The following is an 18,773-nucleotide window of genomic DNA, read 5'->3' as shown; positions in this document are numbered from 1 at the left end:
CTGGTCAAAATAACAAAAAATATGCTGTGTTGTCAGACCTCGAATAATGCAAAGAAAATAAGTTCATGTTCATTTTTAAACAACACAATACTAATGTTTTAACTTAGGAACAGTTCAGAAATCAATATTTGGTGGAATAACCCTGATTTTCAATCACAGCTTTCATGCGTCTTGGCATGCTCTCCACCAGTCTTTCACATTGATGTTGGGTGACTTTATGCCACTCCTGTCGCAAAAATTCAAGGAGCTCGGCTTTGTTTGATGGCTTGTGACCATCCATCTTCCTCTTGATCACATTCCAGAAGTTTTCTATGGGGTTCAGGTCTGGCGATTGGGCTGGCCATGACAGGGTCTTGATCTGGTGGTCCTCCATCCACACCTTGATTGACCTGGCACGTTGTCCTGCTGAAAAAACCAATCCTCAGAGTTGGGGAACAATGTCAGAGCAAAAGGAAGCAACTGTTCTTCCAGGACAACCTTGTACGTGGTTTGATTCATGCGTCCTTCACAAAGACAAATCTGCCCGATTCCAGCCTTGCTGTAGCACCCCCAGATCATCACCGATCCTCCACCAAATTTCACAGTGGGTGCGAGACACTGTGGCTTGTAGGCCTCTCCAGGTCTCCGTCTAACCATTAGACGACCAGGTGTTGGGCAAAGCTGAAAATTGGACTCATCAGAGAAGATGACCTTACTCCAGTCCTCTACGGTCCAATCCTTATGGTCTTTTGCAAACCTCAGCCTGGCTGTTCTTTGCTTCTCATTGATGAAGGGCTTTTTTCTAGCTTTGCACGACTTCAGCCCTGCCCCTAGGAGCCTGTTTCGAACCGTCCTCACTGTGCACTTCACCCCAGCTGCCATTTGCCATTCTTTTTGTAGGTCACTTGATGTCATCCTACGATTGTTGAGTGACATTCAAATTAGTTGGCGGTCATCCCGGTCAGTAGTCGTTTTTGCCCTCTGCCGGTCCGTAGCTTTGTTGTCCCCAATGTCTGCTGTTTGACCTTGTTCTTATGAACCGCCGTCTTAGAAATTTTAAGGACGGAAGCAACCTGACGCTCACTGTATCCCTCTGCCAGTAAAGCCAGAATTGAACCCTTCTTTTCCTCACTCAAAACTTTCCTTTTCAACTCTTTTGGCATGGTCCATAGTTATTACTTATGAGGTACTATTAACACTTTTTTTTGCCATCCAGCTGGTCCTATTGCAAGAGGATAGTGATGACCACAGCAGTGGTTTTTATACTTTTCCTCGTTAAATAAGATTTGGTTCAGGTGATCACCTAATCAGTACCTAATTTAGTAGAATGAGGTGTGCCTGTATTGGAATTCAACAGACACTGGAATAGAATGGCTGTCATACATGTAGAGATGCTGATTTAAGTAAAATTTGCAGTGGTCTCTTAATTTTTTCCAGAGCTGTGTATATATATAATTATTTTCTTTACATCGCTGCAACTCCCCAACGGGCTCGGGAGGTGAAGGTCGAGTCATGCGTCCTCCGAAACATGACCCGCCAAACCGCGCTTCTTAACACCCGCCCACTTAACCAAGGAGCCAGCCGCACCAATGTGTTGGAGGAAACACCGTTCAACTGACGACAGAGGTCAGCCTGCAGGCGCCCGGCCCCTAACCCGGACAACGCTGGGCCAATTGTGCGCTGCACTATCGGACTCTCGATCACGGCCGGTTGTGATACAGCCCGGTGCCTTAGACCGCTGCGCCACTCGGGAGGCCCCGCCACCAGAACAGCTTCAATGCGCCTTGGCATAGATTCTACAAGTGCCTGGAACTCTATTGGAGGGATGCGACACCATTCTTCCACGATAAATTCCATAATTTGGTCACAGACTGTTCTCTCTGCTACCGCACGGCAAGCGGTACCGATGCACATAGTCTGGAACCAACAGGACCCCGAACAGCTTCTACCCCCAAGCCATAAGACTGCTAAAATGCAAATCAATTTATAACATTTTTGACATGTGTTTTTCTGGTTTTTTTTGTTGTTATTCTGTCTCTCACTGTTCAAATAAACCTACCATTAAAATTATAGACTGATCATGTCTTTGTCAGTGGGCAAACGTACAAAATCAGCAGGGGATCAAATACTTTTTTCCCCTCACTGTAAATACCTACCTCGATTACCTCATACCCCTGCACATTGACTTGGTACTGGTACCCAATGTATATAGCCAAGTTATTGTTATTCATTGTGTTTATTCCTCGTGTTGTTCTTTTTCTATTATTTCTCTTTTTTTCTTTCTGTATTGTTGGGAAGGACCCGTGAGTAAGCATTTCACTGTTAGTCTACACCTGTTGTTTACGAAGCATGTGACATACAATTTGATTAGATTTTTGTTGATGGTGGTGGAAAACGCTGTCTCAGGCGCCGCTCCAGAATCTCCCATAAGTGTTCAATTGGGTTGAGATCTGATGACTGAGACGCGCACGCACACACCATTTATGGTCTATGGTCCTTTGCGACCCGTCTTTCAAAGTCACTGAGATCTATTCTAGCCATGGTAGCCAAAATAATGGGCAACTGGAAATGTTTATATACTGAACGAAAATATAAACGCAACAATTTCAAAGATTTTACTGAGTTAGAATAAAATCAATAAAATGCAATTGTGTTTGTTGGCCGTAGCTTATACCTGCCCATACTATAACCCCACTGCCACCATGGGGCACTCTGTTCACAACGTTGACATCTGCAAACCGCTCGCCCACACAACACCATACAAGTGGTCTGCGGTTGTGAGGCGGGTTGGACATACTGCCAAATTCTTGAAAATGACGTTTGAGTCGGCTTATGGTAGAGAAATTAACATTCAATTATCTGGCAACGGCTTTGGTGGACATTCCTGCAGTCAGCATGCCAATTGCATGCTCCATTCAACTTGAGACATCTGTGGCATTGTGTTGTGTGACAGAACTGCACATTTTAGTGGCATTTTATTGTCCCCAGCACAAGGTGCACCTGTGTAATGATCATGCTGTTTAATCAGCTTCTTGATATGCCAGACCTGTCAGGTGGATGGATTATCTTTGCAAAGGAGATATGTACACTAACAGTGATGTAAACAAATGTGTGCACAAAATTGAAGAGAAATAATTTTTTTGTGCGTATGGAAAATTTCTGGGATCTTTTATTTCAGCTCATGAAACATGGGACCACACTTTACATGTTGTGTTTATTTTTGTTCAGTGTACATGATCCTAAGCATGATGAGATGTTGTAATTTCTTAATTAACTCAGGAACCACACCAGTGTGGAAGCACCTGCTTTCAATATACTTTATCCTTCATTTACTCGTGTTTTCTTTATTTTGGGAGTTACCTGCATCTGCTGGCACTTAACAAATTCAATATGACCCTACACTGAACGACCGTAATAGGGACACTTTTGGTTACGGTGAATGTCATTTATAGCCTAAGTGCCAGTCTTTGTGCTATCATGTCAACGTATTATCAATCATGGGTATACCAAACGTTTGGCTAGACAATGAGCAATGGACTTGGCAAGAGCACAAACAGATCTGGGACCAGGCTATGTCATACTATAGCTATGTCATACTTGCAGATGATATGCAATACTAGGAAACTCACAATTCTGTCTTGCAGTGATTTTTACCAGAGAATCTTAGCTTGCTATCTACATGTATGATGTTCCAGGAACTTTCCACTGATAAAGTTGATAATGAATAAACTTAAACTTGGAGTGGAAATGTGTGTGAACGGAGTATGCGGATATAAAACAATTGTATAGTATGCTTGAAACCTAATTAGTTCTTGTTCATTTTCAGTCCAAGGACAAGATGATGCGTGGCTCTAGAAGAGGCTGTGTGCGTCTCAGGGTAAGGAACTGATTTGGGTTGTTGACCATGCTCATTAGCCTATGTGCTTAGAGGGACAATTTGCACCCGCTGAATAAGTAGCTATTTTCCTAACTAGCCTAATACTGTTCTGTTGTTGTAGGTGTTCTTTGGCAATACAATACAAGGCTATTTAATATAAGCGCTTTCTAGAAGTTTGTGAACATATTGCCACTAGATGGCAGCATTTGATGTATTACTTGTACTTGGAATAGACACTAACAATAGTATTTTAATGAAGCGTTTCCTAAAATGGATCCTAGCTGGCCCATTGTAACCATTTTGTTATTTCTATCCTCAAGGAATTAACCATTATTATATTATTATAAACTTAATTTAGTAGCAAAGCGATCAGAGATCTGCTTTGACTTTGAACTGCAGCTCAAACAGAGGTTTTACTTTTAAAGTTTAAACAAATAGTTTGATAGATTGAAATGTCTTGGGGGAAACCTGTTTGGTATATTTTTGTGTCAAGGCTAGATGAAGCAGGATTTGAATTCTTTATCCTAATACTTTTATGAGTAGAGGTGAGAATTGGGAAAACATACCATCTTTAATTCAGTACCCACAATTGAAAAACGCATTTTAATAACCCATTTAGTGTAAGAGTATCACGTGCGAATATCATCATGTGCGTAGGTGTCTTTGTTTTGTTTTTTTAACCTACGTTTTGGCAATAATTCGAAGGATTAGCACAACCCGATGTCAGAATTTGTTTATTTTTGCCTAGAGACAATGTTCACATTCATGTAAAAAAGACCTTTCGTAGACATCACACACCACACACTCAGCTGCTATCCACAGCTTTGAGAAAACAACAATTGGCTAGATTCTCTAGCCTGCTAAATTGATACCCCTCTTTTTCTTGTTGGTGGGTCAGATGATTGATAATGGAATTAAGAAGACAACATTTCTCATGACTTTCATCTGTTTTGTGCTGATTTTGAAGGTATATGAGCATTCGCATGTTAGTGTTGTCAGGTATAGTGAACATATCTTACTCTGAACAGCATTCTCCTAGATTCATATACGTGTACAAAGTCTGACCTTACGTAGAGTTTTGTGTGTTGTAATGTTTGGGAGTTTAGTCTATCTACTATAAAAAAAAGTGTCTAGCATAAAATTATTAACTTGCAAGTGTAGCCTGGTTGCATATTGAATTGTGCTATACATTGACTGATTAGTAGCCTAGTTGAGTATATTTCTTCCTTAGTACAAGTTTTAGATAGTTGGGACAGTACTTGTGGATTTACTTATGAGGTGATGGCATTTTCATCTAGTCCTCAGACACACACACAGGCTAAATGCACACCACATGTATAAACACACACTCAGCCTAGGTTACATTATTTCTAGCCTAATTCTACTCATGGCTCGTTGAATGCCCGTTCCTCATTTTGTACCAGTGCCTTTGTCTCTCTGTGTGAAGCCAGCAGCCAGGGCATTGTCTTTTAATGAGTCATCACATAGTGGTTCTCTGTGATAATGGACGCCTACACCTCACCCTCAGTACATGGAAAGTCTTAATGCAGATTTGTGATTAATTATATTATACATTTTTGACTTAATTAAAAGATAAGCATATGCCTTTCTTTTATTTTAATTTTAAAGGTTGGTTTTGACTAGCAAGCAGGTTTGAGATATACTGTTGCTAGGTGCCAAGCCACAAACAGTTCTGCAGTGATTTTCTTTCCTTCCATGCTGCTGGTCCCCAATGTCTGTCTCCTCTCTACCTGTTCCTGCTTCTCACACTCCACCCAGACACCCGCTCCTCTTTTCTCCCATGCCTCGGTGGGTTTTTGATAGAGCGTGAGCAGGAGAGGGGGATGGTGACGTCTCACTGCCTCCTCTTCCTTTTTGGTTTCCCAGGGAGCTGTAATAGGAATCGATGACGAGGACGACAGCACATTCACCATCACTGTGGACCAGAAGACTTTCCATTTTCAAGGTGAGTCTCTTGTTCTTTTCTTTTTCCTCCCGTCTCTCTCACCTCCCACTCTGCTGACTTCCCTGTCGTTTGGAGTGAATCTGTCAATGCTGCATACGGCCGGCTGCTCGCATATAGGCTCTCTTTGTAGTTTGTTCTCTCTCTCTCTCTCTCTCTCTCTCTCTCTCTCTCTCTTCGTATGCTCTTTCCTGCCTTTTTAAAAGGAGGATTATTCTGTCGGTGCGCCAACACAAGCAGACACACATCTAGGCATTTGAATTGCTCGTCGTCTCTATGTGGAACCTTCCTTTTCATCTGCAGCATCTGGCAGCTTTGCAAAGTAGAAGTGAAATGGGTAGGGGCTAAAGCAAGATTTATTCCACACCAAGATTATTCTGTAATGGAAAGAAGCGAAGGAGGCTCTTTTTTTTGGGAAGATTACTTGCATTTTCTACCGCCTCTGGGAATAAAACAAATACTGCTGAGCTAAAAGCCGAGCTATCTGCACTGCCGCTCCCCACCCTGAACACCGACACTTCCCAGAGACAGGACTGGCCCCCTTTCCCAGACACCCCTCACCCCACCCCTTTCCCCCGGACAGCAGCTGCACCGTCCGTCCACCCAGCGGACCGCTCTCCTCCAGGTCTCTAACCTCCTCCACCCTGTCACAACCCCATCCTCATGCCTCCATCCCCCCCACTCCCGACACAGCCACCACTACCACCACCAGCACGTTATCCACGGTGGGCCCACCTCCACCTCCTTCATGCCATCTCCCATTGCTATGTTCCGAAACTGTATGCTGTGGTTCTACAATAGGAAGGGTAAGGAGATGTCTGCATGCTGGCCTCTGTTAGCAGGTCGAAGGGCATGACTTAGTGAAGCAGTGATAGTAGCCTTTTCCTACGTATTTGGGTTGGTGGTTTTTGTAGCTTACCGTTTGCTTTGATTTACTGTGTTTTCTATAGCGGTTGTATATCGTGGAAGACGTATCATATGTTTCATTCACTTTTAGAAAATATGTTTCAAAGGCTTGATGGTTTAAAGAAACAATATTATGGACGGTTGTTTCTAAGAGGTGCATTGTCAGGTCACCTGTTTAAGATTATGTTCGCTAAGGTCATAATTCTATGATATTGTTATCAATCTGATTCAATTTGAAATTCATATGTCAAGTTGTTCGAGTTATAATTCCTATTTCTATGGTCATAACTAAGCCAGTTTTAATTTTGTCATTTGGTCTACTTGCTCTATTATGCGTATTCAGTAAATGTCATCTGAGTTCACCCTTTAAATGATGCAGCCCTGAAAGACTTTTGGATTCCTAGCTCTGGGGGGTGAAATAAAGATGCTCCTCCAGATGATGCCTCCAAGTTGAAAAGCTATTATAAGATTACGTAGAAAAGATGGGAACTTCACGGCCATTTCACAACCCATCTGTCAACCAAGCCTATGGGAATTATTTTCTATCACCAACATCACAACAAGGAACATACTCATTTCGACATGAAAAGGATACCGAAGATATATGCGCTACTCCAGATGTTTCCTGCTGGAGATACATTACTCAGGATCCAGCTGATGTTACACACATTTATTCTGGTGTGTTGCTGTGGCTGGCAGGCAGGCAGGGGGGCTGTGTCAGAGGAGGACTGGAGCAGAGCATGGGTGAGGTATGGGGCAGCTACAGATGAAGGCTGCAGAGAGAGAGGCTCTGTATTTCTATTTCGAGGATCGTCCATAATTCATCAGGCTCTTTTTCTGGCGGAGCATCAGAGCCCTTCAACTCCCCCTCCCCACTTCCACAGCACACCTCCCCGTGTGCTAAAGAGCTCTTTACCTGGCCCCCATACAGACAAAAATGCTTAGCCTGGGAAACTGCTGAATGCAATGGCCAAGCCCATGATGAGCAGGTTGCCTGTTGTAGAGAGGGGGTCTAGTGGTTCTGGAAATGTATGTATGATCATACCCAGTCTTTGGAGTATAGCACTGTGTACACTCAAAGGGATGTATGACTAGGTATTGAGCTTATCTTGGGGGATAGTTCATCTGTATGTAAATGTGTGTGTTAGAGAGGGGCTGTGACTGGAATGGAGCTGTGATTCCTTGTCTTCTTACCTGTTCCCCAGGGAGCTCCTACCTCAGCACAGTGACCGCACAGCCACAGTCTGCTGCAGCACAGTCTGTAACCAGGAAAGAACATCTAGTCTTTGCTTTCTTCCTGAAAAGAACATGCATTCATTAGCACACACAGAGATTTACTCCAACACCTCTCTCTCCTCCAATCAAGATACTACTTTATTGTGTTTACCAAAAACTGCTGTGCATCATACCATCTACATTCTCTCTCCTTATTATAAAACATTCCATTAATTCAGCCAAATAGGGGAGGCAGAAGAAGTGAACAAAATATGATTCACATCCTTTGAAGGAAGGCAGCAGAGCAGTTTTGATTGGTGTTGCTTATGAATGTGAAAATACGTAACCAGAGAGGAAATTGAATTATCTGCTTGTTAGACACACTGCTAGCGCCTGTGTGACTGCTGTCACCTTGCTGAAGGCTTTCAGGTCTCTCCACCGCCCCCGCCTCTATCTCTCTGGGCCTGGCTTTCAGTAATAAAATGTGCTCTGGAGAATGACCGCTTTGTGCACTAATGGCCCAGGAGTTAATAATAATAATAAACGTTGCTTTCATCCAGAGGAGCCACCTACCTTCCTGAGTAGAGGGGGAGCATTAGGCCCTAATTGGGTTGTGGGTACGTGCCATGTCAGGGCCTGTTGGGCTCTGTGTTGAACACTGAGGCGCTGCACAGGTTTATGACCTGCCTGGGCTTCAAGACACCACTGTTGTTAATGTAAAACAGTCATACGAAGAGTTCAGATTTTCCAAGTTCATATTATATAAATGAAGAAAATTGTAACCACGAGGTCTACCAAACTGAAGTGTTTGTGCTGTACAGAACAATTTGTTTTATTGGTCTCAAAGTTACGTAAGTGTTCAATATATTCTACTGTTGTTAATGATTTGCTGTTGCTATCACTTCATCAGCAATGTCTGTAGCCTATATCTCACTTAAGACTGACCCCAGTAATGATGGCTGGTGTTATGACAGACTGTGTATTCCCTCTGCTGGCTAGATAGGAGTGATCATGTTTGTCATGCACAGTAAATATCACACAGGGATGGCACAGTGTTTGCTTGCAAGTCACAGATAGTTGTGGAACTGACCAAACAGTGCACCCTTACTGTCACACGAAGAGCTTTAGGTAGAAGGGAGATTCTTCGTTAGCTCTTTACATGCCATGCAACCAAGTAGTAAGTAGTGATCTTTCAATCTAATAATCTAGCAAGCATCTGTGTTTTCCCTATTTCTTTGTTGGACATTGATTTGACACCAACATACAGTATTTCACACAATTCTTTGCTTAAAATACAGGATGTTGTTTGTTTTGCTCCATTCTCACGGCAGATTGACCCTATTACTGTTATGGGGTAAACACAAATCTATAGAAAGGTTTTGCTAAGAAAAGTGTGCCTAAATTAAATTAGCACAGACATGGAGGTGAGAGGGTGGTGAGGCAATGCGGTGAGGGCTTGGCATGAGCCCTGGCTGCCTCTAATGTCTTTAAAAGCGTTGGGCTTTCATCCTGAGCTCTTATCCATCAATCATCTGGGTACACTGTATTTTACATGTCGATTAAACCTCCCCAGGCCCCCGTCACCTCCTGTGATGAAATACTGGATTGTCTATTATGATTTAGTTGTTTTTGTCTGTTCCTTTTTTAATATTCAGCTTATTCCATGCTTTCGCAACGCTGTTTCCTTAATTGCAATCAGAAAACGATCAATTATCAAATGTTTATGTTCATAACATTTCTCTGTTGATGAAATGTGGCAAACATTTATGAAAATGTGTCAATGTTCCCTTTCAGATTTTGGACTGTTTAACTTTAACTGGATAGACATATTTAGAGGGATTAACCCACAGACTAACCCTCCTGTTCAATTCCCACAGCCATCATTCAGAATAACAGGATGACTCAGGCTACTAATGTTTTAATTCATTTTACTAACTCTTCATTTCAAGCTTTATCGTCTCTCGGCAGTGGCGTGTATTCATAGATGCCAAGGGAAGCCAGGCCTCCGAATTTTTATAACCAAGAAAACAACATCAATAATTTATCTTTCATCTCTGTGTTTCATCATTTTCCTTCAATTCGAAAGAGGCTGAATGTATCTCAACTGAGAAGGTATCAGAGCGAGCAAACAGCGTCCCTCTGTCTCTGTATGTCTAGCCCATCTATCTGATGCTGTCTGGTCAAAAAGAGTATGATATTGTTGCCGCCTGTAGCATTCAATGCAAGGAAAGCCAGCGAGCATTTGGGCTCCCTTGATAATTCTTTAAATAAAATAATAGCCAATCAGCGTTGAACTAAACTGAGTGAGCTCAACTGTGAGTGGTCCTGGCTCAGCAAAAAAGGTGTCAAGGGAAGCCAGCTTGGATTGGGTTTCACATCAATCACATCACAACAATAGTCATATGTCATTGACAGAACTTGAATTGTTGCATCTTGATGCGTTATCCTCCTGTGGCTAGCTAGCTAAAATTGTCAATATCCCTATATTAGTCATGGATAGAGATCGGGATTTGGACTTGTGGTTTTACTTAATTCTCGGTGCTGGACAATGATTATAATGACGATTCAAATCCAACCGTAAATTCATACATTGTGCCCCTGGCCTGAGAGGATGGAAGTGGAACATGTAGCTAGATGTAGTAGGCTAATGTTAACTAGCTGGCTCATCATTGCCCATGAAAGGAAGTTAGGCAACCGAGCAAGCATTTAAGCCATGACAACAAAAACTAAAAGCGTGTAGCCTACTGTATGATAGAGTCATAGGCAGTTTAGGAGAAATGAAAGAGATGAGGATGGCATTGGCGTGTCTCTACAAGTAGGGTATAAGTCAACATGTTTTTTTCTACTCACACACACACACAGAGAAATCACTAACATGGACAGCCACATCATTTAGCTTACGTTGATTGGACTAAATTGTTTATGGTATCTTTTAATTGTCACTATTAGACTAAGCATAGGTGATTTGATGATGTTGAAATGGTGCTGGAATAGTGGAGGCAGCTCCTGTTTTCTTTGCGACTTGTGATAACTCTCCTGTGTTTAGAAGTCCGAAAATGTCGGAAACATTAACTTGATTGGCCATGCTGTAGGTCATGTAACTGTTTGTTACATGCAATATGCTTTGTGGACAGATGTTTTGTGATGAAACAAATGTGTGGTTGAATTTATTCTGCCGCTGTCTTCTTATTGTCTCGGCCTTAGGCCTATATATCATGGTGGTAAGGCATTTGAACTAACAGGTTATAGAGCAAACAACGCAATTATCACAATGCAGGTTGTAATATGGAAATGACTGTCTCTCTGTCTCCTTGATCTGTCAATCAGATATCCCTTTCATACTAAGAAGTTTTCCAGCCAAATTTACCATAGTGCCAACTTTTTTTCCGCCTTTTCTTTTATATCTGAAAGGTATTGCCGGTATCAAAGCAAAAACGTTTATTTCTGCCTAAGGACCTAGTAATCATTTCGGTAAAGTTCTGCCTAAGGCTTAGTATGAAACTTGGCGGTAATGCTGAGGCGGCCTTTGGCACGCACTACGCTCTTACGCCTCATGTCCACCAACTGCATCATACATTTTGCATTCCGGGGGAAGTCATTCACTGTCAATAGAGCAGTCCGCAACGCTACGTTGGGGATGCCGCACAAGGCTTCGGTGCGTTCTGTGTACCGCATGTTTTCAATATTTTCAACTCTTGCGTTGCTTTACTGTGCAAACGAAAGTACACCCACAGACTCCAACTGGCTAGCTATTAGCAAGTTGAAAAGCGAAGCACATGTGCGTCAAGTACGGAAAATGCGTGCTAGACATCTGGCAAAACAAAATGCATATGCATCTGGTGGACATCGGGCATTAAACCCTTGATGGTTGCTAAGCAGCGCCAGTTAACCATCCTCCTGCCAGTTCTAAACTTTGCGAAGCATGTCACTTCTCCCATCTCTTCGCATAGGCCACCACTAAGCATGTACTGTTTTTTTTAATCCACATCTGGCTGGATCCATAAATAATTGCTGTGGGAATAAATATCACTGAATTTGGAAAGTATTGGAATAATGTAGGTTAATGCAATTCCAACAAACTCGCAAATGCATCGAGTCATTGTAATACATTTGAAGCAATAGCCAACCCATGTGTCGTCAACTAGATGATAATTTCAGCACGGCTTTGATTGGGACAGCTCCATCACGCTACTTTGAGACAAGCGTTGGGACTCGTCTTGATAAATCAATTGATGTCAGATTTTTGTTTTCACTGCATCTCCGTTTGGGTATTGGTTAGGCTACAATTTGGCTGGGAAAATGTTAGCTAAATTGAGGTGATTGCTGCGCATTATCATCTTGTCTAGTTGGCTCATTTATTAGAACATTTTCCATGTACCTAGGCTGACTTGTCTGATAATCAATCAATGTGATTTTGTTTCACTGAATCTCCATCTGTGTAGGCTATTTGGGTAATTGGTTTCTGGCTGGATAAATAAGTGGAGGTGGCATAGCTCATCTATTCGTTTGCCCATCTGTCACTGATCAGAAACATTAAGCATGCAATAATGTAGCCTAAATCAAGTGTAGGACTATTATGTTGCCCGATCGTGTAAAGGCAACTCCAAAAGCCCACGGAGGTTGTGAAATATGAACACCAGACTCGCATGCTTTTGGAAATAGGATCGGTATCATGATGAAGATGCACTCAATTTTAATGCCTGCTCCCCAACGAAGTGGAGAGAGTGTAGAAAAGAGTTGAAACGTGGATGGACTCTGTTTCAAAATATCACTGTAATCGGGGTAGGTGTCTTGTCGGTTTTAATGAACAAAATAATGAACTATTATTTTCATTAATTTGGATGTAATATACTTAAACTCAAAATATGCCATTCAATTTTTTTGAAGATAGATTTTATTAGTCTTATAATATTTATTAGGACCTGCCTAAACAAATTAATAATGGATTTCTTTTTGATGGTGTATATTCAATGGATTTATTAAAATAGATGCCCAACCACATCTGCACACCAATACTACCACTCTTCCCCGGCATGCCCACGGAAGGTATAAAAGGCATATACAGGCAAAAATGTGGTAAAAATGGGTCTGTTTGTAAGGGGGTCATATAAACATTGCCCAATTATTTTTTACTGGCAAAATACCGTAAATCCAATGTGGAAGCAGTAAGAGTATAGAGGTTCCATGGACTCTGGGCTTGTCAGTGTAAATATCAGAGGCTTTATTTGCTCTGTTTATTTGCCATGAGGGTGCAGCCTAGCCTGGCAACTGGCTGTGTCTCTTGTCAGGAGACCTGCCTTCCTACTCTCTCGCCCAGCGACGCACCAGAAGGGTTACAAGAACCCCCTCAGCAACTGCACAGCACAGCACAATGAGCACATAGTTAACTAGTTGGGCAAGATGAGCACAGATGAGGTGCTCTAGTCCTTGTTGTAGCTATTAGGTTATGCACTCCGTTGCTGTTGTAATAATTCCCATCTGTACTATGGCTCATCTGGTTTGTTTTGTGCGGTTTATCTCTCAGCTCGAGATGCAGATGAACGGGAGAAGTGGATCCATGCCTTAGAGGGGACTATTCTCCGTCACACCCTCCAACTGCGGGTAAGTCACTCACTCACTGATATGTTCAGACTAGCTTCACACTAGTGATGCTGGCTGTGCTAGTGCCATGCCCCTGAGTTCAGCTAGAGAGGAGAGAGATATTGATCAACATATTTACATGGGAGTAACTTTGGCTGTTGTGCATCGTTTTTATTTTTATTCAAGGTGTATGTGAGTATGTGTTTTAACCTTAAAAGAAAGACCATAATGTAGTATTTCTTAAATTTACTGTTTTGATTACTTAAGACCACAGGAAATGATAGAGGAACTGTTGAGAACATTGAGCAATAGCAGTTCATGTTTAACCTTTTGGAGCGTATTTGTGGAGGTCTTTTGGATGCCGGAAATTGGGATACAGAATGAATATCATGCCTCTGTCAGCCTCATCCAAACTAGTAGCACTGGTCCTCATCAGAGAGCGGGTTAAGGAGTCATCTGAGAATAGATGGAAATTAGTTCTCGTCTCCTTCGCTCCTTCTGTGCGGTGTGCACTGCCACTGTGCACCTTCCCATTTACACACACACACACACACCAAGCCACTCCCCCTGCCACTCACAACAACAAAGATGAGAGATCACTTCTTCCTCTCTGACAAGCAGTTTTAACTCTCTATTTGCATTTGAGGTTTGGTCCAACAGAATCAGTCATATGGACACCGAAACACATTGAGACATTATTTTACTGTAATAGAAGAGAAGTTAAACTTTTCTCCACTCCTCAAATTGCGCCCAGAGCAGACTACTAAAACGGGGGTATCAAGGAACATTGAGTACATTTTACATGTACACTAATAATTTGATATTAAATTGATTATGGCAGTAGACCGATTATGGAAATAGTAATGTTAACCCCTTACTCTGTTTATCTTAATCAGCACAAGGTCATAATCAAAGTAAGCATATGCCAATTAAAACACCTGGTTTTCTGCGCAATCTTTAGAGTTACAGTGCATTCGGAAAGTATTCAGACCCCTTGACTTTTTCCACATTGTGTTACGTTACGGCCTTATTTTTATTTATTTTATTGTTCTCTCATCAATCTACACACTACCCCATAATGACAAAGCAAAAACAGGTTTTTAGAATTTTGGGCAAATTAATAATAAAATAAAAACGGAAATAAGACATTTACATAAGTATTCAGACCCTTTAGTACTTTGTTGAAGCACCTCTGGCAGGGATTACAGCCTCAAGTCTTCTTGGGTATGAGTCTACAAGCTTGGCACACCTGTATTTGGGGAGTTTCTCCCATTCTTCTCTGCACATCCTCTCAAGCTCTGTCAGGTTGGATGGAGAGCGTTGCTGCACAGCTATTTTCAGGTCTTTCCAGAGATGTTCGATAGGATTCAAGTCCGGTCTCTGGCTGGGCCACTCAAGGACATTCAGAGACTTGTCCGAAAGCCACTCCTACGTTGTCTTGGCTGTGTGCTTAGGGTCGTTGTCCTGTTGGAAGGTGAACCTTCGCCCCCAGTCTGAGGTCCTGAGTGCTCTGGAGCAGGTTTTCATCAAGGATCTCTCTGTACTTTGCTACATTCATCTTTCCCTTGATCCTGATTAGTCTCCCAGTCCCTGCCTCTGAAAAACATCCCCACAGCATGATGCTGCCACCACCATGCTTCACCGTAGGGATGGTGCCAGGTTTCCTCCAGACGTCACGCTTGGCATTCAGGCCAATGAGTTCAATCTTGGTTTCATCAGACCAGAGAATCTTGTTTCTCATGGTCTGAGAGTCTTTAGGTGCTTTTTGGCAAACTCCAAGCGGGCTGTTATGTGCCTTTTACTGAGGAGTGGCTCCCGTTTGGCCACTCTACCATAAAGCCCTGATTGGTGGAGTGCTGTAGAGATGGTTGTCCTTCTGGAAGGTTATCACATCTCCACAGAGGAACTTTGGAGCTCTGTCAGAGTGACCATCGGGTTCTTGGTCACCTCCCTGACCAAGGCCCTTCTCCCCTGATTGCTCAGTTTGGCTGGGCGGCCAGCTCTAGGAAGAGTCTTGGTGGTTCCAAACTTCTTCCATTTAAGAATGATGGAGGCCACTGTGTTCTTGGGGACCTTCAATGCTGCATACATTTTTTGGTACCCTTCCCCAGATCTGTGCCTCAACACAATCCTGTTTCGGAGTTCAACGCACAATTCCTTCGACCTCATGGCTTTGTTTTGGCTTTGACATGCACTGTCAAATGTGGGACCTTATCTAGACAGGTGTGTGCATTTTACAAATCATGTCCAATAAATTGAATTTACCACAGGTGGACTCCAATCAAGTTGTAGAAACATCTCAAGGATGTTCAATGGAAACAGGATGCTCCGGAGCTCAATTTCGAGTCTCATAGCAAAGTGTCTGAATACTTATGTAAATAAAACATTCTGTTTGTTTTTTTATACATTTGCAAACATTTCTAAAAACCTGTTCTCACTTTGTCATTATGGTGTATTGTGTGTAGATTGTATTGTATAAAAATGTATTTAATACATTTTCAAATAAGGCTAACGTAACAAAATGTGGAGAAAGTAAAGGGGTCTGAATACTTTCTGAATGCTCTGTGTTAGGACATGTAAACATTTGCTAGCACGAGCAGCGTGAGCTTCCTTCTTTTGCGCAAGTGAAGTGAGTTCGGGAAAAACGTAACCATTTCTAATATTTATACTTTTTCTCATACACAGTTTGTATGTCCGAACTCCGAATCAAATAGGTTTCACAAAAATAACATGGGCACTGTGGTATAACGTTTATTTTGATTGCTGATTTTTCTGCATTTGTCAGTTCCATCAGGTAGCCAGATTTCAGATGTGTCCATGTAAACAGGATTATTAGGGAAATCTGTCTTCTTGCAAAGCATGTAAACGTTTAAATCAAACTATTATGTTAATCTGACTATTCACAAGAATCATATTATTGTGTGCATGTAACCGTACTCATTGATTCTGGAAAATGTATGCTCAGTTTGTCGCGCGCAGCATTGCGTTACCATGTACCGCTAGCAGCATTTTAGCCAAAGACTGTTATACTAGCTGTCTAGTCATTTATTAATGTGCAATAAGCATAAAACACAATTATGTAAGGAATAGGCAACTCTTTCTCATTCTGAGAAATATGGTAGGCCACTTGATTTCATCATCTGAACAAAGTGGACAGGCTAGCATGCTGTTCAAACAGTTGGAGACAGACATTCAACTGTTCTACCTTGTTAGCTAGCAAATATATCCAAGTTCATGTAAACTTGAAATATAAAGATTAGCTGGCTACTCACTAGCACTTGGGCTTGTGCTTGAGAAATTGTTTGACCTGTGTTAATTTTCTATAATGCCTACTGCAAGAAGTTAGTCATTATTAGTGAATGTGCATTATGCATGATTCTGGTTAAATCTGTAACAAAAATGGCTTTTTCATAGACAGACTTGAAAGCCAGATCAGTGATTATTGCAAAAAAACGTATAATTTCACAAGCCCTGAATTCATTAGATTATTGCTGACTGTTTTAAATGCTGTGTATTTGACCTTTTAATTGTACAACAAAGCTTATTTGGAGAAAACATTATAAAAGCTTTTTTGGGTTACTACATGATTCCATATGTGTTATTTCATAGTTTTGATGTCTTCTCTATTATTCTATAATGTAGAAAATAGTAAAAATAAAGAAAAACCTTTTGAATGAGCAGGTGTTCTAAAACTTTTGACCGGTAGTGTATATCATGAATTTACGATAAATTTGAAAAAAATGTAGATATAATTTTTCTGCCATATTGCCCAGCCCTAAAGAGTTTCCCTGTGTGGTTAGGTGCACAGGGAGCTTAGTTGGGCTGTTGGCTGGTAATGGACAACATGTTTATCTGTGAAAGCCATATATAGAGTGCTGTCTATTAGTCGCTCTATGAACTGCCAATTTCCAACTCTTAATTTAATCTGTGCCCTTCGATTGGCTCATAAATATACTTTCTCTCACCTCCCTTCATTCTACCCTCCAGTTGTTTATTTACGTTCTGTTCCGCTTTCCTTCTCTAACCCACTCCTCCCCTCTGCCACCCCTCCTTCTGCCTCACTCTCTCCCCTCCCCGCCCTCTGTGGAAAGAAAAAGAACACTGCTTACTGACTGCGTGTATCTGCCTGCTTGCAAACACTATGTCAGCATGCAGTCATAGTGACATCATGTGACCTGGAACAAATCAGAGCCCTGCTTACTCTGTCAGACATGCATCTGCCCGCAGCTTTATCCAATCAGGGCAGCTGTTGTTGCTTGTCACATAGGCTTGTGCTGCCTTTTTTTTTTTGTAAGAAAGTCTGTACTTCCTGTAAGAGAGAGAAGGATCCTGGATTAACTTTGCCTGTGTATGCTGCTGCTCAGCTGATGTAGAACATACATGTACCAGACAAGTTTGGTGTGGTTTCTGCTGGCAGTCTGGAAGAGTGGAGAGCACAAGAACAGCCGTGTGTTTGAGTAGCGGAGGAGAGAGGAGCTTTAGGGTCAGCTTTGGCCTGTGCAGTCTGACGAGGCATGTCCCTCAGAGCTCGGCATCCTGTGAGTACCACACTGGAGGGAAACGGTCGGTTGAAGTGCGATGATGCAGTCCCTAACTGGGTCATGCTGTGTGGAAAGCCAAATGGGAGGGTTTCCCGTGTCTGGTGGGTGTGGGCAGTGGTAGACTAGAATAGGGAGGTATTGTCTGGTTAGAGGAAGCTCTTTTAGCCACAGATTTAGTGAACATGCCGAAGCTGCAGTCTCTAGCCTACATGACCGTCCTCTGGGTTTACAAGCTGCTCTAGTCAAGCAGAAAGATCCCCCCCATCATGGTAATATGAACTTGTGTAGACATAACAGAAATAAAGAGCAAGAGGGACTCTCTTTTTCCGTGGTTTGTTTGTAATGCAAAGGCTTTGTCCCTCTGCGATTATGAGGTCAGTGTCATTGATAGTATTTTATTGAACCTCAAATACATTTTTACATTTTAGTCATTTAGCAGACACTCTTATCCAGAGCGACTTAGTTAGTGAGTGCATACATTTTCCATACTGGCCCCTGTGGGAATCGAACCCACAACCCTGGCGTTGCAAGGGCCATGCTCTACCAACTGAGCTACAGGGGGCCTACATCAGGGGCCCACTCAACAGTGATTGATATATAAATAGTGTATGGTACAACTTCTCTGTGAAAATTGGGATGGAATGATTTTGATCACTGGGGTGGGGGGGGTGTTACTCTATTACTCTATTTTATGTGTCTTTTGGAATCAGGT

At 42.1% G+C, this 18,773-nt stretch overlaps 1 protein-coding gene across 4 annotated transcripts in view; it reads left to right on the top strand.

The window, feature by feature from the left end:
• Positions 1-18,773, top strand: part of LOC121540240 (oxysterol-binding protein-related protein 9) — a 41,671-nt gene that overhangs the window by 4,083 nt on the left and 18,815 nt on the right. For 2 of the 4 annotated variants that reach the window (XM_041848955.1, XM_041848954.1), the window contains exons 2-4: positions 3,806-3,856; positions 5,744-5,822; positions 13,465-13,541. In XM_041848955.1, the coding sequence (XP_041704889.1) occupies positions 3,806-3,856; positions 5,744-5,822; positions 13,465-13,541 (207 nt within the window). Of the gene's footprint in view, positions 1-3,805; positions 3,857-5,743; positions 5,823-9,059; positions 9,118-13,464; positions 13,542-17,247; positions 18,059-18,773 lie in introns of those variants that run through there. The other 2 variants (XM_041848956.1, XM_041848957.2) reach the window with 2 other exon arrangements.

The sequence above is a fragment of the Coregonus clupeaformis genome, chromosome 26, assembly GCF_020615455.1.
Source record: "Coregonus clupeaformis isolate EN_2021a chromosome 26, ASM2061545v1, whole genome shotgun sequence".
In the NCBI taxonomy this organism is placed as follows: Eukaryota; Metazoa; Chordata; class Actinopteri; order Salmoniformes; family Salmonidae; genus Coregonus; species Coregonus clupeaformis.
Note: the sequence above shows the minus strand (reverse complement) of the source record. Positions and strands in the feature narration are given on the sequence as shown.